Genomic DNA, 23300 nt, shown 5'->3' with positions numbered 1-23300 from the left:
GCTCTATAAGAAATCATGTTCCTCACTTTATATGGAAATAAATTGAGGCTCAGAGTTGGTGACTTGCCCAGGGTCACATGTCCAAGATTCTGTACCATAACCACCCTTTGATCAGGTTTGAGTGACACTCTTCCGGAATGTTTCGTAATACTAATAGGCTTATTCCTCTACCACAACCCCAACAATTCCAGGACAATGTTACCAGATATATCTCAGGCAGTCTTGAATTCAACCAGAGGAAAACTCAGCCAGTTTCCCATAAAGTCAAGCTCCCAGGATCACAACTAGCCTTGGGGGAAGTTCTTCCTTTAATCAACCCAAATGTCTCCTGTTGCAAATGAATCTATTTTTTTTCCTGCTCTAGTTTCAGTAAAGATAGTTCAATTGTTAGGCTATCTCTTCTCAATCTCCCTTTATTCAGTCTTACTCTTTGTGGGGTTTTCTTGGCAAAGCTACTAGAATAGTTTGTCATTTCCTTCTATACCTCATTTTCCAGATGAGGAAACTGAGTCCAACAGAGTTAAGTGACTTGCTCAGTGTTTCAGGCAGAATTTGAACTTGGGTCTTCCTGACTCAATGCCAAGTATTCTATCCACTAGGTCACCTAGTTGCCTCTGAGGCAAGCAAAAATTACACAGTTGGTAAGTGTCTAAGGCAAGATTTGAACTCAGGTCTTTCTGACCCCAACTTTAGACCTTTCTCTACTTCTCCGCCTAGATACTGCAATAGAGAATGAACTTGTGCCATCTACTTAGTGGATGAAGTGTGAGTGCCATAACTACTGTATCCACTACTAGGATTTAGTGGAAAAAACACTGGCTTTGCAAATACAGATTTGAATCTTACATCTTCTACTTACTATCTATGGGGCTCTAAATCCTGTGACACTGGGCCACTGGCCACCCACCTGGCCTTTGGCAAGGATTTGGAAACCCAAGCATCATGAACAAAGGCAGCAATCCATCAGGAGGATGGCTTGGGGTCAGGGGTTAACGTCGCCTAGCAGTATAACAACAGGAGCTAGCCAGGAGGCCACATGTCCCATAGGGTTTTGTGGTGACAACCAAAGGGGGAGGGGAACTCTGAGTTATCACTAAAATTCACAAGCCTAAAGGAAGAGAAATTTAAGGGATAGATAGCCACCTCTGGGTCCAGAATCTCCATTCAAGGTCTTCTTCTGATATATGTTAGTTGTGCTGCCAAGAAAAAAAATCACTTAAACTCTCCAAGGCCACTTTCTGTGACTTTAAGTTGCAGAGAAGGTACAGACTCCCATATTGAGGAATTTTCTTCCAGAGGATTTCCTTACACCAATGAAATTATAAATCCAGGCCAAAAAATGAAACCACTCTCAAAATACAAGACCCTAAAATAACCAGCTCTCTCTCTCTCTCTCTCTCTCTCTCTCTCTCTCTCTCTCTCTCTCTATCTATCTATCTATCTATCTGTTTGTCCCTCCCCCCCCCCCCATTCTCTTTCTCCACATTCATATCCATATTCATCTCTGTCTGTCTCTTCCTGAAATGCAATAGTCATTCACGGGTCTGATTCCAATGATGAGCTGTATGGAAACAGTTAACCTCCTCCCTTTCAATCTGGACCAGTTTGTCTCTTCTAAGGCATCCTGATGACCCCTCCATTACCCAAGGGTTCCCATACTGGTACCAGACAGTGTGGGCACCCAACCCACCTTAGCTCCTTTTGCAACTGACAATTCCCAGATCCAAATGATCCACCTGCCTCACTCATACCCCCATAACAGACACACCCAGTCTCAGTGTACTTTCTACCAAAGAAAACCAGTTCACATACCAAAGATTAAGTACAATTAAAGGGCTCACAGCTCTCAGTTTTCTCTACTCCTCCAGAGATAAAAACCACCCTACAACCCCTCAGATCTCTATGAAGGAGGAGATTTTGAGTTGAAAGGGATCTCCCTATTTGAGGTAGCTCTTGAGTTCATCAATCTATTTTCCTCAGCTCTGGACTATTAGATCAAATTTTAAATACTGACTATATATATTGAAAATAATATCAGACTCCATTTCTCTTCTCTCTAAGAAAACTCCACTATCATCAGCCCAGTGCAGAAAATTCTGCACTGATAGAAGACCTAATACTTAACAAAATACTTACAAAATCTTCAACTTATCTAAGCCACAAAAGTCCTCTGGGAAAAGTAGGATTGAAATACTAAGATCATAAATTAAATTTAAAAGGTTCTTCAAAACCCATCTAGTAGGGGCGGCTAGGTGGCATAGTGGATAAAGCACTGGCCTTGGAGTCAGGAGTACCTGGGTTCAAATCCGGTCTCAGACACTTAATAATTACCTAGTTGTGTGGCCTTGGGCAAGCCACTTAACCCCATTTGCCTTGCCAAAAACCTAAAAAAAAAAAATCTAGTACTAGTCCCTCATTTCATGGAGGTCTAACTAGATTAATAACTTGCTCAATCTCATATGGATAAGCTGTAAAACAAGAATTTGAACCTAAGTCTTTGGGGGGAGGGAGGCTTTAAATATTTTATTTTTTCCAATTACATGTAAAAACAATTTTTTACATTTTTTTTAAATTTTGAGTTCCAAATTCTTTCCCTCCTTCCCTGATAGCAAGCAATTTGATATAGTTTATACTTGTGCAGTCATGCAAAACATATTTCCATATTAGTCATGTTATGAAAGAAAACAGACAAAAAACACATGAGAAAATAAAGTAAAAAAATAGCATGATTCAATCTGCAGTCAGATTTCATCAGTTCTTTCTCTGGAAGTAGATAGCATTTTTTATCATAAGTCTTTCAGAATTGTCCTGGATCTTTGAATTTCTGAAATTAGTGGTCATTTGCAGTTGATCATCTTACAAAATTGCTGTTATTGTGTACAACATTCTCCTGGTTCTGCTCTCTTCACTATGTATCAGTTCATGTAAGATTTTCCAGGTTTAACAGAACTCATCTTCCTCATCATTTCTTACAACACAATCATATACCACAACTTATTCAGTCATTCCCCCAATTGATGGTGAGCCTCCAAATTTTCAATTCTTTGCCACCACAAAAAAAGCTATTACAAATATTTTTGTACATTTAAGACCTCCCCCAAGTTTTTAAAAAGATTTCTTTGGTACACTGATCTTTTCTGTAATATTGACCAGACTGAGGTGGTACCTCAGAATTATTTTAATTTGAATTTCTCTAATCAGTAGTTATTTAGAGCATTTTTCATATAATTATAAATAGTTTTGATTTCTTGCTCCGAAAATGTTCTGTTCATTTCATTTGACCATTTGCTAAATTGAAGAATGTCTTATATTCTTATAAATTTGACTCAGTTCCCTATATATTTGTGATATGCAACCTTTATCAAAGAAATTTGCTGTGAAGTCCCCCTAATTTTCTGTTTTCTTTCTAATCACGGCTACATTGGTTTTATTTATGCAAAACCTTTTTAACTTAATGAAATCAAAATTATCCATTTTATATCCCATAATTTAACTATCTCACATGTCATAAATTCTTCCCTTCTCCATAGATCTTACAGGAAACCTATTCCTTACTCTCCAATTTGCTTATAATATTACCTTTTATGTCTAAAAAGTATACAATGTACAAACATACCCATTTTGACCTTATTTTGGTATGCAGTGGGAGATACTTGTCTATACCTAGTTTCTGTCAAACTGCTTTCCAGTTTTCCCAGAAGTTTGTGTCAAGTCATAAAATCTTGTCCCAAATTCTTGGATCTTTCAATTCATCAAATACTGGATTACTGTGGTCATTTACTACCGTGTATGGTGTAACTATTCTAGTCTAGACAACTCTATTTCTTAGCCAGTACCAGACTGTTTTAATAATTACCACTTTATAATTCAGTTTGAGATTTGGTATGGTCACCTTCCTTCACACATTTTTTCCTTAATTTCCTTGATATTCTTGAACTTTTTTTTTATTTTGTTATTGGTTTTCTGGCTCTATAAAACAAGTTTTTCTATAGTACGTTAGCACTGAATAAAGTATATTAATTTAGATAGAAACATCATTTTAATTATATTGGTTCAACCTACCCATGAGCAATTTATATTTTGTCCAATTGTTCAATCTGACTTTAAAAGTATAAAAAATATGTTGCGATTGTGTCCATATAGTGTTTGAGTTGGCTGGTAGATTTCCAAGTACTTTATGTTGTCTACAATTTTTTTAAATGGAATTTCTCTTTCTATCTCTTGCTGATGTACTTCACTGAATCTAGGTCTTCTAGTTCAATCTAGTCCCTTTTCCACAGCACCAAGATTTGAAAGATGAGCAATCAAAGACCTGGGAAAAGTGAGGTAACTTGACTAAAGGTCACTTAGTTAGTTATCAACGTGTCCAAAACTCTAACTCCTAAACCAGACAGAATTCTTTCTAGTAACCATCCCCTGCCATCTGAAGGTCATATAGAAAATCTTTGAAGTTGAAAGAAGCCACCAGGTCACATGCTTCCCCCGAAGTCAATAAAGTTCTATCATGACAATGGTTCCCATCTAGATAGAATTTTCAGTACAGAAAGTTCTCTCTTCATATAATAATCTTTTGTGAGAGTTAATTTCAAGTTTTAAAGGTCATGTGACTTATTAGAAAGTCAATCAATTAAGCATTTATTAAGTATCTACTTACAATGCCAGATATTGTTCTGGGCACTAGGATCTTGATCTCAGGGGGCTCACAATCTAATGGAGAGGTCTATTGATTCTGAAATCAGAGGATCTGGATTCAAGTCCTGACTCTGCTTTTAACTACCCATGAGACTTAAGGCAAGCATCCTATCCTCTCTGCATCTTAGCTTCTTCATATGTAAAATAAGCATCCAGAAAATCTTTGTAGTGCCTTCTAGCTCAAAATCCTTTGACTGTTATCTCCATTGGGTAAGTGGGGAAAATGAGGTTCTAAGGTGAGATGACTTGCCCAGGTTTATGCAGCCAATAATTATTACAAAAGAATGAGCCATCTGCCGAATTTAAAGTCTGGAACTTTTATCCTCCATCACATGGACTAGAAATATCAATAAAACAAATGACTGATATTTTAACATTCATCCAACAAACAAGGTTTTAGCACCTATTACATGCAAAGCTTTCTTCCTGTAGTTCTGGGTGAGCTACAAAGGTTAAAAAGATATGGTTCCTCTGATCAGGGAGTTGGTATTAGCCCATTATTAATTGTGTATTTTTCATCATTCATACTACATTTACATTTTATATCTAAATGGATATCTACATATCTAAAAGGATACTTATCATCTCCTATGATTCATCCAACTGCCTTATGAGGCAAATAAAACAGAGACCACACAGAAATAGACCAGATTATGCAGTCTAACCTTCTCATTTTTACAAATGGAGAAATTGAAACCCAGTCACAAAAGAGAAGTTATTAATAGGTAATAACTTTAAGGTTTGCAAAGTCCTTTATTTACATGACCTCAACAGATCTTCACAACAACTTACGACATATTATTATTCCCATTTTATAGGTGAGAAATTGGGCTCAATGACCTAAGTGACTTTTTAATGGGAATTAATTAACAATTAATAATGCATAACTCTTAAGTGTTGGAGGTTGATTTTGATCTAGGTCTTCCTAAACCTTTGTATATACACCACCAGACAATGAGACTTTAGTATCACCTGATGTCATCTAGAAAAAAGATTTCTGGGCTGACTTAACCAAGGAGAAGGAAGAGATTCCTTTCCTAGCCTGCCCTTCCCTCACCTATGCACTTGCACTTGTTATTCATTCAGGTCCCTGCCCTAATTCCTGTAGATCAGATATAACTGAGTCTCTGTATGTTGTCAAAAAGGTGATATATCCTATTTTCGAAAGGGTGTGGTGAATAACCAGGTGGTGAAATGGATAGAGTTCTAGAAGACTCAATTTCCTGAGTTCAGATCTAGCCTCGGATACTTAACAGGCAAGTCACTTAACCAAGTTTACCTCTGTTTCCTCATCTGGAAAATGATCTGGAAAAGGAAATTGCAAATCACTCTAGTATCTTTGCCAAGAAAATTCCAAATGAGGCGAGAATCAGACATGACTGAAACAAGTGAGCAAGCTCTGTTACTTATTACCTGTATGACCTTGGGCAAGTCATTCCCCCTTCTCTGAACCTCATCTTTCTCCTTGATTACTCTGAAGGTCTTGGACTAGGCAGATTCTAAGGTTCCTTTATGTTCAAAAGTCTATGATAACTATGGTCCCCTAGTTTTCCCCATTTTAAATTTCCTTGCTTGGTCCTTGAGAAAGGATAAGGATATTATTAGTTCAATGATTAACCTTAGAGTAATAGATAGCTGAGTATCAGTTGATCAAGTCAATAATAGACTACCTGATTGCCAGAACTGAGCCTGGGATTATAAAATAAACAGAGCAGTTTAAAATGGATATACTATAGGTATTTCAAACTCATAACCACAGGGGAACTCAAAACATCTTTTACCCAATACTCTTCCCTCCTTCAAAATTTCCTCTTACTGTTAACCAGTCCCTCACAATGCCAGATATTATTCTAGGCCCTAGGTTCCTGATCTCAGGGAGCTCACAATCTAATGGACAAGTCTATTGATTCTGAAATCAGAGGATCTGGATTCAAGTCCTGACTCTGCTTTTAACTACCCATGTGACTTAAGGCAAGTAACCTATACTCTCTACATCTTAGCTTCTTCAACATTATTCAAAGAGATAACTTTGAGAGAATTAAGAACTTTTTACAATTCTAGAAAATTGACGGTGAAGCCTGTTTCCCACCTCTTCAAAGGATTTCTGCATCACCATAGACTCCCCACTCATACTTATCCCACATATTCAATCTTTTATCAAGACTTACCAAGTCTTCACAATTTCACTTGTATAAAGTCCCTTCTATCCATTCACCACCACTACTCTTGTACAGAGCTTTATCACCTTTTCTCTAGACTAGTGCAAATTGGTCCCTGTTCCCCAAGTCTCTCCCTACTTCAGTCCATCCACCATTTAGCTGCCAAAGTGATTTTCCTGAATTGTAGATCTGACCATTCATCCCCTCTTGAACGTGTTGAGTTTAATGGGACAACCAGGTAGGTAGGAATGAAGAAACTGAAAGCACATAAAAGAAACAAAGGTTAGGAACATAGATCTGAGAGTGTTCTGCATATTCATGATCCTTGAACCCAAGAGAGCTGAAAAGATGACAAAGAGAGACTGTGAAGGGAGAAGAGGAAGAGCCCACAGAACTCTAAGGTAGAAACAGAATCAGAGAAGATTACTGTCATGAAAGCCAGGAAAAGGGATCTAGAAGGAAAGGATGACTAAAATTGGCGTGAATTAGAGAAAGACCCCCAAAAATGTGATTGGCTAAGAAAAAGCCATTGGATTTAGTAACAAAGAGATCATTAGTGATCTTGTAGGTAGTTGTTTCAATCAAGTATTTGAGATGGAAGCCAGACTGCAAGAGATGGGGGAGTGATAAGGAAGTGACAAAGTGGAGGCAAGTAGTATAAGCAGCTTTTTTCCTAGGGAGTTGACTTTGAGAGAAAGGAAATATAAGATGATAGCTTGATGAAATGGTGGGGCCAACTGTAGATTTTTTCCAAGAATTAAAAAAAATTGATATCCACAATCTGATAAACATTAAATGAATACTTCCATATACAAAGAAAAAAAAGAAAGCAAGGATTGTGTATGAAATCATGAACAACCCTATTATGTACAGCTTGGGTTTTTATAAATATATAGTAAATTCAGCACATTGGTACCAAAGCTATCCAATTTGTGCCTCCCTCCAAATTTCCTGTTATTTTCAAACATTACATCAAACTTTTTTTTTCTTGGCACCATCATCACCAGTTTCACTGTCTTCCTTTCTCCCAAATATCATACTCCTCTCTCCCCCCTCAAAAAAAAATCCTCCTTTGTAACAAATAAACATTCATATTGAACAAATCCTTTTAAGAGGTGGGAGACAGGTTTTCACCATCAATTTTCTAGAATTGTAAAAAGTTCTTAATTCTCTCAAATTTATCTCTCTGAATAATATTGAAGTCCTGTAGTTCAGTTTCAAATGAAGATTTTTTTGGGGGGCTATTAGTAGGAAGCAGGAAAGGAGTCAGTGGATAAAAATTTGAAAATGAAGGAGATTCAGAGGATGATGGAAGAGAAAAGTGTTTAGAGGAGAGAGAAGAGAATGGAACCAAAGGCACAAGTAGAAAGACAGGCCATCTCCTCTTGAAGCTGTATCAGAGGAAAGAATGCGGAAATATGTTGAGGTGACTTGGAATGTGGGATTGTGGAGAAGAGAGAGAGTTAGACAAACTTCCATTTTTTAGCAATGTATAAGGTCGGGTCATTTGCTAAGAGGGAGATAAGTGACTTAAGGAGAAAAGAGAAGGTTTGGAATGGCTCAGATAGGACTGACATGAGTGAGGCTGAGCCATGAGATGGTACATAGAGTTAGGTATTCAGTGTGTGTTTGTTGATTGGTTCATTACACCAACTTATTGATTGTTGAGTCAGTGGGTGGCAGGACCTGAACCAGAACCCAGGTCCCCTAAACCTAGCCCCAGTAGTCTCCCCACTACTACCCAAGGTAAATACCAATACCTCCTGAATCCAGATACCCCAAATCCTGTCCAAACAGCTCACCTGTGCTGGCTGCTCATGTCCCCACCTCACCCAGGCTCAATTGCACAGCTACACCCATCAGTTTGACAGAGATGGCTGGTTCAGAAGAGAGAGGAGGTCACACTCCTCCACCACCACCAAGCACCAGGGGTGGCCTGGAGGCCAGCAGAGAGACTGCGGCCTGTGAGAGAGCAGACCCGACAAAATTTGTCTGGAAAATACAACCTCCTTTTTTTCCCCCCAGGTGTTGACAGGTCTCCCTTGTTAATTAATCTACCTCAGTCTGGGAAGTGCCTGAGAAGGTGTGAGAAGATTAAATAGAAGCCAAAGGGGGAAAAGCAAACTCAAAGTGGGAAACAGTCCAAAAGTCATTGAACACTGGCTTGGAATGCACCTCTCTTTTCACATTTGAATACAGGTGTGTCTGTTGCTCCAGGAATTCACTTGAGAGAAAGTAATAAAGGAAGAACTGACTAAGCATCCGGAGGCAATGCTATGAGGACTCCCCAGTCTGTCCCATATGCAACTAGGCCAGGGAGCAACAGTCTCTGGGGACCAGGCAGAGCACTGGCTTAAGAAGAGCCACCTTCTCTCATATATTTCTCTGGTGCAGAGGAGACTAGGAACCATCACATTGCTTTTCTGGGGATCTACAGGCTTCAAGGTAAAAATCATGATAATATCTCCTTTTGAGGGAAGCATGCCAGGGATTAGTATTCCCTGCTTTACAAAGGAGAAAACTGATTCCCACTAAGAGTAAGGCTCCTGGGGCAGCTAGGTGGCACAGTGGATAGAGCACAGGCCCTGGAGTCAAGAGTACCTGAGTTCAAATCTGGCCTCAGATACTTAATAATTATCTAGCTATGTGGACTTGGGCAAGCCACTTAACCCTATTTGCCTTGCAAAAAAAAAAAAAAACCCTAAAAAAAGAGTGAGGCTCCTGCCCAAGATTACACAACTAATAAGTTACAAAGTCTAGATTTGAATCCAGTTCCTCTGACTCACAGGTCTCCATTCTTGCTACTATGCCATAAAACAGTTATGGGTCTATACTTCAAGTTCATGAGTTCATGATTGGGTTAGCATGAGTTCTTTCACTTTCAAAACAGATCATATGCACTAAACTACTTGGTAGATGATTCTTGAGTTTTTCTACTATGGAAAAAAAATTAATCACCCTGGACAGCCTAGTAATGAGCTTCTCCCACTTAGCTGGGCTGGCCTTCAGAAGAAAGCTACACTCAAAATTTGTAAACACATGTTCAAAGACTTTCCAGTTCCACCAGCTTAGCCTAAATCCCTATCAGTCAACCTTCAGTAAGCCTTTATTAAGCATCCACTAGATACCAGGTTCTCTCTAGGCACTAGAACTGCAATGACAAAAAAAAAAAAAAGCTCCTGACCTTAAGAAGCCTACATTCTCCTGGAGTATATTGGGATGATGAAAATAATAATAGCTAACCTTTTATGTAGAATTTTAAGGTTTTTTAAACACTGCACAACTCAAGCAGTCTTATCCATATTCACAAATAAGGCAGACAGAGAGAGGTTAAATGTTTTTCCCAGAGTCACAGAGCTAGTATCTGACAAGTCTTCTTCTTAACTCTAAATTGAGTATCATATATAAGATACAACCCAATCTCATCCAGGCAGGATGTCAGCAGAGGCTTAGAGAGATTTTTAAATGAATTATAATAATAAAAGTGAGTTCTCTGCTACAAAACATCATGTAACCTGTTGGAAATAAGAAAGATGTATTAAAAAACCAAAAACCACCCTCTTTATCCCCCCAGTCCTAAAACCAATCCAAGTCTCTGTCTTGAACAGAAATTGTGATTTTAGTACTAATGTGGTTCACACCTTTACAAGATAATTGATGTTTATTTTCTATGTATGTAAGATCACTTATAAACTTTGTATAATCCTAAAATTTTACATAGTTATTTTATAGTTGTTCAGACTTCCAAGGGAAAAATAAAAACAATACCCATTGTTTGCCTGGAAAAAAAAATATCATGTAACCTTAAGCAACTCAATTTTGCTCCCTGGGATGGTCTCCACTCCTAAAAATGGGTATAATAAGCCCTGCCCTGCTTTTTCTAATGGGACTGTAAATAGGGTCTGTGCAGTTTAAAGGCCCTCATAGATTGAGGAATTGGAAAACTGGTATGGATATCAGGAAACCTAGTTCATTCTCTTCTGCCATTTAATAGAAGTGTGACCTTGGGCAAATGACTTCACCTCTCTGAGCCTCAATTTCCCCACCTATAAAATTGGGACATTAATGATTATGCTCCCAGATCCCAGAATCTTTGTGGGGAAAGTCCTATAAACAACCAAAGGTCTTCTCATTATAGAATCAAATAATGCACATAGCAGCAGTTACAGAGCTGTTAAATGGTAGCTCAATGGAGGTTAAAATTGCTATTTAAATATATGTAGCGCAATTATTTTCATTGACATTATAAATTTTTAGGATTGTGGAATTGAGAACTAAGAGAAACTTTAGTGCCTGTGTAGTATAACCCCTTTATTTTACAAATGAGAAAACAGGGCCCAGAGGGGAAATTATCAATTATTATGTGGAGATTGATTCTTCAAGGGGTTGTGTTAGCTTCCCTTCTCTCCAACACTATGACATCCCACCCCAGTATCTTCAGGGGAAGGACAGAGCTCATTCCCCAATTGGGATATGCCTACTTCTCAGAAACATTGGGAATGGGGTCAGCTTGGTGGAATGATCAGAGTCAGAACTAAAGGTGGAATGTAACTAAGTTAGAAGTTTGTCTAGGAATATCAAAGCCTACAATCTTCCCCATCCTGACTGACCAAAGATAACTGGGAATTATGGGCTCTACAAAATTTAATATTCTCTTTCAGAATGGGAGGGGAGAGTGAGAAAAGGATGAAGAAGATCTGGCAACTAAAAATAAGCTTAATGACATCTTGGAACTGAATGAAAATTCTGGGTCATTGTCAGAGAATGTCTGGGATGTGGAAGAAGATAGTGGCCACTGGCATTGATAATGATGCTTCCTCACAAATGGAGAAGTTATGAGTAGCCAAATTAATAAAGAAAAGGAACAAGATGCCTTTGACCTCTGAGGCTCTTTGTTCATGGGATCACAAATTTAAAACTGAAAGAGACCTTACAGATCAATGAGCTCAACCTCCTCTTTTGACCAATCAGAAAGCTGAGGCACTGAGAAGTAATATAACTTGCCCAGGGTCTCACACATAGAGGATAAGCAGTAAAACTGAAGTTCCAATTTAAATATTCTGACTCCTAATCCAGCACTCTTTCCAGTGTACCAGAAAATATACATTGCTGTATAAACATTAGGCAAATCACTTAACCTTTCCAGGCCTCAGTTTCCTCATCTACAAAAAGAAGGAATTAAATTCAGTGAGCCCCAAGCTTACTTTCAGTGCTAATTCTATGACCTTATGGTACTAAAATGTGCCTTCTAGCTGAGTCTGACATTCTATGATTCCAGGGTTCCTGTCAGATGAATGTCTGGTAATTCTGTGAACTTCTATAAGCTAGAGGGCATTGAGAAATGGGCCATCAAATTCCAAAAGGTTTTAATGTAGGAAGAAAGATGAAAAATTAAGGAACATAAAGCATTGCTTTAACTAGCAATGGGGTCTAGAAAAAGCTAGCGGGGGGGTGGGGTGCAGATCCAGTACCTTTCCTGAAGCCCTTGATAAAAACTGAAGGGAATCAAAGTGAAAACTCTCAAGCAAGAGAACCTATTTCCTACAGATACCTGGCCAGGTGCTTGAGAGCCCGATTGGATTGCAGGACACCCTTTCAAAGACTTCGGCAGCTAATCTTCTCAAAGCAGCAAAAAGTAGAACAAATTCTCTTCTTTCACGCCAATGCTAAAAGGGCAGCCAGCGCTGGCCCGGAACAGAGGTATCACGTTTCCGCTGGGCTCCCAACGCTCTTGTCTGGTCTTCCTTGAGGAGCGTGAAATCTCCCAACAATAGAAGCAGGAGATTTGCTGCGAGCTAAATGAAAATTGATCATTTACCCACTCCTGGCTGGTGTTCTAATCAATTCTGCACAGGTATTGACATATGGAGATGCCGCCCTCATCTTGGTGAGAAACATAGATCAGATTACGGCATTGAAAGGAAGTTACTGAAGAGGCTGGTCCCTGAGCCAGGACTCCCTCTCCCCTTCTCCCTTCCACACCCCCAATACTCATCCTACCCACTCCTAATGCCTACAGATCAAGACCTCCACAGGGAAGCAGCATTTGGCATTAGGACAAGGAGCCCATAAAACTGCCTCCTGGGGAAGATAAATGAGAAGGTGATGACTTTTGATTTTGATTAACTTTCTGGATGAGTAGGACAACCGTGTCTACACCACAGCACATTATACAGAAAGCACGAAAATAACCATTCCTCACATGTACTCAGCTCTTTACAGTTTGAACAGCAATTTACAGTTTGCCATGCATTTTCCCAAATTCATTATGTCATGTGATCCTCCCAGCAGCCTAGGGAGGGAAGCAGGATAGGGAAGATTATACTTTGGTTTGAAGCATAGTTCAGGTGCCATCTCCTAATGTACCCTCTGCTGACACTCCCAGACACCTGCACTCTCTCCCTCTTGAAATTCCTTTGAATTAATTTATAAATACTTTGGATTTATGTACTCATATGCTAGACATGTTGTAACAATGTCAGGAAGCTCCCTGAGTGCAGACACTGTTTCTTTTCTTCGTAACACAGTACCTCACCCAGTTCCCTATCCACCTCACCATTTTGGGTCTCTGGAAACCGCAGAGCTAAGTGGGAGAAAGATCATGGATGGCCTTGAATACCAAGCTGTCCACTGCTGAGTATTGGAAAGAACAGGATGGACCAAGACCTTAGGAGCCAACCAGAAAAACCTCCAACTAATCTTGTTAAGTCCATGGGATCCTCACAGAGGGAGCATCCTTAGTCAGAGTCTGGCAGCAGCCTCCTTGGTCTGGCCTGTCTACTAGAAGATTTTCCTTCCTAACAGAAGAAAAAGCAGCCAACACCAGCATTTCTCTGCCAACTTCCTCTACCTCCCCCCAGGCTCTTTCCTGAAATGTTAAAGGAAACTGCCCCCAGCCAAGCCAATGAACTCAGGCAGCCAGGACAGGGGTCTAGAGGAAATGATTCAAAAGCTGGTGTGGAAAGCAAATATTTTCACAAACAACAAGACACTGAAACTTTCTGAGTGTTCATGAAACTTTCTTCAAGGCTGTATATAGCAATACCTTTGCTCTGGCTGAAAAACAAGAAGAGTCTGCCGCTGAGACATGAAGGTACAGATAGTCCCAGTTCTGCCACTGACTGACCCTGTGACCATAGAAGTGTCACAAAAAAAATATCCAGCATCTTAGAAATCACTTAATCCACCTCTTATTTTAATAGAAGAAGAAACTGACATCCAGAAAAGAAAATGGACTTGGCCAGTCACACTGCCTTTATCTGAAGTTACTCCATCTTTAAAATTAGAGGACTGGGTTAGATGCTTCCTAAGGTCCCTTCTTCACTTTATAAGGCAGGGTGGTACAATGTGGGGGGGGGGGGGAGCTGCAATTCATTCAAGGAACCTGACTTTTATTCTTCTTAATTGTGTACCTGGACAACTCCCTCAATCACTCTATAGCCTCAGTTTCTTCATCTGTAAAAAAGTGACAATAATACTTGCACTACCCACCCAAAAGAACTGTGAACCCTTTAGAAAACCTCAAGCACTATAAAACTAAGATTTGGGATAATGATCTAAAATCCCAGGCACATTAGTCAGCCTATGAATAGAACTGAACATTCCCTGGACAGGTTAGAACGCTCCTGGCCCCGAAATCGTTGGCTAGTCTACAGACGAAGGGACAACTGGAATTTCATTCTCCCTCCACTTCATGCTTCTTCTCCCCACCCCCATCAGTGCAGACACAATGAAACAACTGGGCATTCTAAGAGAAAAAGGAATATCAGTCAGCAATGAGCAGGTGAAGGGTTTTTCCTCTCTTTCAGGGTGAGGTCAGAACCAATCCAGAATATCAGAATGCCACAGGGATAACCTCCACTTGCTAGCAAAGATCACTCCTCAGTTGAAACATCCCAAGCAGCTGAAAGCCCCTCTCTCTCAATAGCTCAAGTGTCTCCTTAGCTTCTGCATTGGTGGGATACTTGGGAGCTGGGATGTAAGATACTTGGAGGTTAAGAAAGAATGAATTGAAGAAATCAATCCAGTCACAGGTGTTTCCTGAGCACCAACTACATGCCTAATCTTGGAGTTGGGGGGAGGGGCAAGAGGAAAGGGGAGAGAGCAGGGCAAGTAGGCCTTTAACAATTGCATGGAGGACAGGTCTAAAATGCATTCATTCAACAAACATTTCCTGAGCCTCAGCACAGGTTCCCGAACTTGTATTTGATGTAGCAGAGCAAGGATGAAAAGAGAAGATTTGGTCATTTCTAGTTCTGTTTCTTATGGCCTATGTGACCTTTGGGAAAGTCTCTTCCCCCCCTCTAGTTCACGTGATAAGGTTAGACCAAATGATCAGTAAGATCCAAATACTTTGATTCTAAGTCAGGAAGTTCCTACTCTTAGCCTTCGATAACCATATGAGAATGTCTATGGAGCCTGACAAACAAAAGGTTTGGATAGACAAAAAGAAATACCCTAAAAGCTGGATCACAGAAAGAGGTGTGTCTGTGGGAAAGAGACTTTCTGAAGGGTGTGGTATCTGAATGATGTGGAAGACTTCAATAGGTATAGGTAGAGAAAGCATATCCCAAGAATGGGGAACAGAATGAGTAGAGGTGAGAAAACAGGCAGCCCCTTCTAGGGGAATTACATGCAAATCTAATCCGTGTCTGTGTGTGTGTGTGTGTGTGTGTGTGTGTGTGTGTGTGTGTGTGTGAGAGAGAGAGAGAGAGAGAGAGAGACTGGGCAAAACAGTTCTTTCTAAAGCTCAGTTTCTCACTCTAAATATAGGGAGTCAGACTAGACAACCTCCAAAGTCCCTTCCAGTTTGAAATCCTATGATAGAGTTCAATGGAGTGTGCTTGGCCCCTTCAAAAGGTGCTTAGAGGAAAGTAATGATTTTGCTCAGCCCTTCACTCAGACCAGATTCTACTCCACACTTATTTCCCTTTAATGAGTCCCTCTCTTCCTTTAAAATCCAGTTCTGTCAATTATGTCCTACATCTTTCCCAAGTTGTGCTCCCCTACCCCACTCAACTGATATTTCATCCATTTCTAATTTGTCATATCATTTTTCCTGTATTTTTTCAGGATTTTAGCATTACCCCCCATAAATCCTAATTACGATCATCAGTCAGATGGATGCATTCAGTTATGTCCACTGCAACATACAACAGTCATAATGAATTATAAAATAATAATTTTATATATAATTAAATATAAATAAATAATATTATTGATATTAATACTTAAAATAAATTATAATATAAATTATAATTAAGTGTTTATAAATATTCAAGCAGGTACCTCTGGACAAGAGTAAATGAGATGAACTCAAACTTATTGCTGAATGACCATAGTCCAGATACAAAGCATGAATAATCTAAGTGCTTGATAATGTCGGGATGAAAAGAAAGTCCCAACTCTAATCATCACTAAGGGCAAAAAAAGATAAGATTAAATGTATTTCAGACATTTAGGTTTTTGAAACCAAAAAATCCTGGTGTACACAAGCAGTTAGAAGAAAGTGGTTCAATTTAATGCTGCCACTTTGTTTGGCAACGTAGCCAAGGAGGTCTGCTAGTCTGGGATTCAGCCATCACTCACTACTAAAGACATGAAGAACTTCCTTGCAGAAAGAATAATAGATCAAATAATGATTCCAGCAGGGATAACTGCCTATCTCCAGACATCCCCTAAAAATAAATTCTATTGCATCTTTTGGAGCAAAAATCAATATAAGATCCAGTCTAATTTTCAGGGAAATGCAGTAATGCTCAGGGTCACAATGGAACCTTAATGATTGAAAGTGCTTATTGCTTATTTAAACTGAATTAGAAGTTCTAAATTCTTCTAGTATACTTTTCCTCATCTCTAAGCAAAAACTTTCCTAAAGAAGATGAATGTTTCCTTCAATCATCATCAGAGCCACTTCATTCTGCCTATCCAATCATTCATTCAATAAGCATTTATGAAATACTTACTATAAACCACAATAGCCCTAAGCACCCAGGGGTAAATACAAAAAAAAGGGGGGCAAAAACAGTACCTGCCCTCAAGAAGTTCACATTTCTAAAGAAAGGAAACAAACATGAAATTAACTGGGTACAAACAAGATACAAAAAGAGTAAGGTGGACAGTGATCTAAGAGGGTAAGCCACAAGCAGCTGGGGGGACCAGGAAAAGCCTCTTAAAGAAAATAGAAGATGAAATTATTCTTGAAGGAAGCAAAGGAAGTCACTAGCATCTCTCACTGCTCTACTTCAAGAGAAAAGGCCAAGAAAGTCACAATCTCCAAATCTCTTGGTTTAACCCTCTACCTAGTCAGAGAAGGGTTAAGAGTCAACACTTCCCACTTCAGGAAGGGGGTATGAAAGGAAGGGTGACTTTTTAAATCTCTTATAAGGCTGTTTTGAGCACAAATGTTCTTATGCCATCAGTAAAGCAGTACTTCCAGGGCCCTATGAAAGGGAAACTGACTCTTCCCTTTTGCCACTGGGGTAGGTTTGAATGTTGCCATCCAAAGGCAGCAGGAAAATTGGTACAAATCACCAGGTGGGCAGTTGATGAAAGTGAGAAAGCTGGAAACAGAGTACTGATGTAATGAAAAGATTGTCTTTGTGATCCATTGGGCAAACTATTGGAGAGGTTATTATTCTGATTTTAAGGTGAAAGAAACACCATCTGTAGCACTTTTATATCCTTGTTTTCACTTAAGGGGTGATATAAGGTGTTCCACCTGAGTTGAATTTCATATTCCTCTTCCAATTGGAAGATTTCCTGATTCTTGATATTGAAATTTGGATTATAAAATGAACACTGAACTCAATCTACAGTTCTGAGATGGGTAAATGGGAAATGGATGAGGATTCATCATTAAAGTGAGCATAATATTTCTTGATTGGGAAAAATTAAATGAGATAAGAATACAGAATTTTATAGCTGTAAGAGATCACAGACTATCCAAAGAGATACCCTCCTTTTATAGGTGAGGAAAATGAATTCACAAAGATTAAATGACTTACAGCTAGAAAAAAGAATGTGCTGTCTAATCATTTGGATTTCAAACCCAGAATTTTTTCCAGCACAACTTATTCTACCTCCCACGTGCTAAGTAAATTTAAATTGTTCATATTGGTATTCTTTTCCTTGAGTTAAGATCACCATTTTTTTAAAATCACCTTTTATCCAGAAGAGTAACTTAGAAATCAGAACAGGCTAGGAAATTGGAAAAAGCACTGGATCTGAGAGCCAAAGACCTGAATTCAAATCCCAGTTATTCTATATATTTACCTTGAGCAAATTTCTTCCCACTCTGGGTTTCAATTTCCTCCTCCATATAATGAGAAAATTAAGATGGAGCCCCTCCAACTTTTTGACAGTTCATGTTCTGAGGACAAAGGCTCCTTCCTGATATCCTATTATTTGTTACTTTACATTCTTGTCTTTCACTAGTGCTTCATCTAAAGCACTGACAACTATCCCATTCCTTCTAGTTCTTCAAAGCAGGACTACCAAGAGTGGACAGATAGCTCATGAGATCTTTTTTTATGTTCTTGCTCCAGAAAGAAGCAGACTGATTTTTAAAAAATGAAGAAGAGCTACCAAATAAGATGACTTTTATCTTATTTCCCCAAAAGACCAATAGGCCCTCCTTTCAGAGTGACTAACCATCACTCTCTCCCAGCAAAATATAAGACCTTCAAAGTGACTCTAGCAGCTAGGGGTGGGGGGGGAAGTGGAGGAAAAGCTGGTCTGAAATCAGTAGTCAAAGTCAGTCACAGATACTTATTAGTTGTGTGACCCTGGAAAAGTCATTTAAAATTCCCTGAGTCGTAAAAATCAAATGAGATTTAAGTATATTTCACTAGGAAGATTGTCTGTTGTCTCCCTTCACTTTCCTCCCCTTCAACCAAAGACCAAACTATTTTAAAACACGAAGAGACATTTGAAACCACTTATTCCAACCTCTTTATTTCATAGAGAAAGAAACTGAGGCACAGAGCTATTTGTAAAAGTTCTTGGCACAGTACTTAGCAAATAGTTAAGAATTTAATAAATGCTTATTTCTTTCCTTTCTTCCTTCCTTTGGCTTTCTTCCAAATACATTTGACCATACTTTGAACCCAAGTGGGATTTGCAGGAACTCTAGACAATAAGAGATGGGATAAGGTCATAGGAATGGAAGCACCTTTAAGGAATGTTCATTGCAACATCACATTGGAATTAACATTATTGTTTCTAATTAGCTTCCCTCAAAAAAAAAAGCAAACTTTCAGAAAACAACTTCACATTCAATTAGCCAACACATAGCCATGCCCATGCATGTCCAGAAATAGAAGTCAGGGTTCAAGTTCTGACTATAACATGAACTCCCTCTTAGGAGGATCTTGGACAAATATCTCATCTATATAATAGAGAGGGGGCACATTAAGCTAGAATCTTCTTTAAGGTGCTTCTTGGCTCTGATATGAAAATTCTGAGTATAACGTTTCAGACACAAAACTTTCCACATAGACAGGGTTTCCTCATAATCACACACAACAAATAAAATGAGAAAACCCAACTTCAGAAATTGGCCAGATTCTGGGTCCCTATACCTGTCTCTGAGGGGTTACCCTCATCCCTGGGTCAGCTACAAAACAGTATCCATTGTGGTTCAAAGAGAAAAAAAATCTTCTGATATCACTACTCAGTCCCTCAGGGGTAACCAGAGACTCCAGAGGAGTACACACTCTTTTATCACTGATAGAGTTTGTTTCCAAACTGCACCCCCATCCTCCCATGGGACATGGGCTGGCCCAGTAGGTAGAGGAGCTGCTGAAAGATCTCTTGGTTATCACAACCAATGACAACCCATCATCAGAGTATGGTAAGTTCAAAGGAGTTGTCTCTGCCTCCTGGGAGTTAGAACAAGCGAAGAAGCTTATCTTGATGTTCAGATTAAGGTCTTCTCACTGCTGTGGAAAGAAACTGCCTTTATTTCATTAAGGAAAGAAAAAAAAGAGATGACATGTAATAGACTAATAAGGGGACAAGAAGAAGATGATGACGACCAAGGATGCTTCACTCAGCAGATCATCTGTTATCTCCCTTCAATTCCTTCCATGTTCACCAAAGACTGTAGTATTTAAAATAGAAAGGGACCTTTGAAATCACCCCTTCCAACCACCTCCCTTCATAGAGAAAGGAACTGAGGCACAGAGCTATTAAGTGACTAACTCAAGGTAACAAAGCAGGGATTTTAACGCAGGTCCCCTAACTCTAATATACCTGGGAAGATTATAGGGATCAGAGGTACGTGTCCATTCAAGTTTTGGTATTTATTGTAAACTTGTCCTATGGCATCAGCATTGTCAATCAGGTTTCAGGGATGAGTACCTTACTTTATTACCTCTCATTTTTTTTGAAAGATTTTATTTATTTTGAATTTTACAATTTCCCCCCATTCTTGCTTCCCTCCCCCCACCCCCACAGAACACATTCTGTTAGTCTTTACATTGTTTCCATGGTATACATTGATCTCAGTTGAATGTGAAGAGTACCTCTAGGATTTTTACCTCACCCTTCCCTCCCCACCACTACCATCCAATGCTCTGAGGTGGCCTAGCCTCAGTTTGAATCTCTAACACATATGGAGGGGGACAGGATAGTGGATACTGGGCCCTGGATTGTATTTGGTGACAGATTTTCAATTAACTCTTTGACTTAACTTTTTTTTGCCTACTTTAAAAGGATGAGAGAGAGAACCAAGATAGGTTTACCCATCCTGGAGGTTCTCTCAAAGAAAGCTGACTGAGAGAGGCAGGATGGGGACCACACAGGAGGCTTTTACTGACAGGTCTCCTCACCTGACTGCCCCTGCACCAAGCAACATGCATTTATCCTTCTTCAGAGGCTCTAGTTACTGCCCCTCTGGAGAGAATTCTAATGACATTCCACTAAAGGCACAGACCCTGCAAACTGGAGGATTATATACTCTGAGCAAAATCAACCTGTGTCTGACCCAACAATAGAAACATTAGACTTTGCAGGACCACAATGTACTTTATTATACACTAGATCAAGTTCTGGAAAAGGCCTCAGAGATCATTGAACTCAGTTTTATAGTTAAGGAAACTGAGGTTCACAGACAGAAAGTCCAAAGTCACCCAGGTCATAAATAGGCAAAGTGAGACTTCAGACCCAAACCTTTTGGTAGTTCTACTGCACTGTACTGTATCAGAAAAAGTCATTACCCTTCATTTGATAAATCAGCCTTCTGAAGAAAGAAAGAATTTGGCTAGCTGATCCTCTAATAACAGAAACAACCTGTTGTTGAACCCAAACTCAAAGCTTTCCCAGATTGGCAAAGACTGCCAACACTTAAATGTCTACTAACTAAACTAACCTTCACTAATTATCTAGGATCACCTCTGGACCACATGCAGTAAGGCATCAGAGATGGGCTACACAGAAGGTCATAAAATAATTCACATGTATATGAGATTATTGGATTTAGAACTGGAAGGAATCTCAGAAGCCCAAAGAGCTTAAGTGACTTGCCTGAAGACACACAAGTAGTAAAGGTCAGAGCGAAAAAAATTCCAACCCAAGTCTGCAGATTCCAAGTACATCATTCTTTTCAAACTATTCTCTTCTCACTGCCCCTCTTTTACACACACATACACACACACACACACACACACACAAACATATTCACTAGCTATAATTAGATTCAATAGGAATTATGCTGACTTCCTAGGAACTTTTTCAATAAGTCTGAAGGTCAAGAGGGATTGGTTTCCTCTGGAGACCCCCAATCTCACAAGGCTTTACAAACATCCAGGGCAGCATTGTTTAGGAAAACAATGTCCCACACTAAGTCCAAACCCAAGGGTCCGGAGGTCTCTAGTTCAGCTTTTATCAGACTTCTGGCCAGTCTTTTCCACTGACTTTAGGAGGGCAGGGCTAAAACACAGCTGCAGGCTACCTGCCTCCAGTCTGATAGCTTCCTCCTCACCCCACCCCACTCCACTCCAGGTCCTGCCAAAAGCAGCAACTATTATAAACACAGAGGGAAAACTGAAAGTGAATACTTAGCATACCCATAGTCATATGTACACTGGGACAGGGAAGATGGAATAAAATTCAATAGTTTGATCAAATAGCAACAGCATTCTACCAAGAATCGGAAAGGCCTAAGTCCATATCCTAGCTTCCCCCTACAGGACACCTTAAGTATAAGCTTCTGTGACCTTGGGTAAGTCACTTAATTTCTCTGGTCTTCAGTTTCCCACAAATCCCCAAAATAAGGGGATTGAACCTATGAACCTCCCCCAAACTGTGTAAATCAGCACCTTAAAAGTCAGTCACAGAAGTGATGTTTGACCTATCTTCCACCCTCCTGAAGACCAAACTTCTTCCATTTCTTTCTTCATCCTTTCCAAGTGTCAGTCTGGGTTTAACCCTCATCCCCAGATGTTGTCTAGGTGGAAGGTGCAGAACAGCTCAAGAAGAGAAACCTATTGCATGGTGCCAGTTTTCAGTGAAATGAGAAAGTCTCTTACCAGCATTCTTAGGCAAACATAAAAACTCCTCTCCTATCATGCACACAGCTCCCCTTTCCCAAATGGGTGAATCTCCTGGGATCTGACCAGTTGCCTTACCAGGCCTTGGGAATGGGCTCAGGGTTAGTTCAGATCCGTTAAGAATACAGAAAAACTCAAGTCTCGCTACCACGGCGGTGAATGACTTACCCCGAGGGGCGTACTCTGCCCACCGACCAGTTTCCAGGCCTGCCTCTTGAGTTCGGTGAGCTTGGTCTGACAGTGGCGACACCAGCCCCCTCTCCCGGATCGCTCAAAGTGACCTGGTTCCGACCCGGCTCCGGCCCCAGCGCCAGCCCCCTCGGGCGGGGGGCGGTTGCCACATCGATCCTCGTCCGGGGGCGCAGCCGGCAGCCTTTTCCTCGAAGATAGCTCCAGGGGCAGCGGCTCCCGGCACGGGCTCCCCTCGGCCACCTGCGGGGAGGCGGAGCAAAGTCAATGGTGAGACAGCGGGAGAGAAAACGGTCTCCTGGTTATCGGGGAATCAAAGAGTCAACCCCCCCCCCACCTAAACTGACACCCGTGCAACATGCCCACCCCCTCCACACTCTGAGCACACAGCTTCTTCTGGCAGATGTACGCACCTAGGAAGCTATGCCCTGGCACTGTTGCGACCCCGACACAACACACATTTAAATTTGCCCCCGTTACTCTCTCAGATATCCCAGAGCTAACTTGACAACCTCAAGCTAACAGAGAAACGCCCCTCAATTCTCAAACTACACCCCAAAGTCGAACCTGAGAAACTATATATCTATCTCAAAATGGAATCGTCCGCAGTCACGCATCTCTCTCTTGTGACCCCCCTCTCCCAATAAAACATCGATTGCTATTCCTTTTCCCTATACCCAGTCCAAGGAACAGGTAACTGGGGGTTCCC

At 40.1% G+C, this 23300-nt stretch overlaps 1 protein-coding gene across 1 annotated transcript in view; it reads right to left on the bottom strand.

The window, feature by feature from the left end:
• The window catches only part of KIF26A (kinesin family member 26A), a gene marked incomplete at its 5' end in the record, with an annotated part of 161640 nt that extends 138788 nt beyond the window's left edge, over positions 1–22852 (bottom strand). Inside the window, one exon of the mRNA XM_074209275.1 lies at positions 22571–22852. Within this exon, the coding sequence (XP_074065376.1) occupies positions 22571–22852 (282 nt within the window). The remainder of the gene's footprint in view (positions 1–22570) is intronic.
• Positions 22853–23300: the final 448 nt, after the last annotated feature.

This window comes from Macrotis lagotis, chromosome 1 (assembly GCF_037893015.1).
Source record: "Macrotis lagotis isolate mMagLag1 chromosome 1, bilby.v1.9.chrom.fasta, whole genome shotgun sequence".
NCBI lineage: Eukaryota > Metazoa > Chordata > Mammalia > Peramelemorphia > Peramelidae > Macrotis > Macrotis lagotis.
This window is presented reverse-complemented; position numbering and strand designations above follow the sequence as displayed.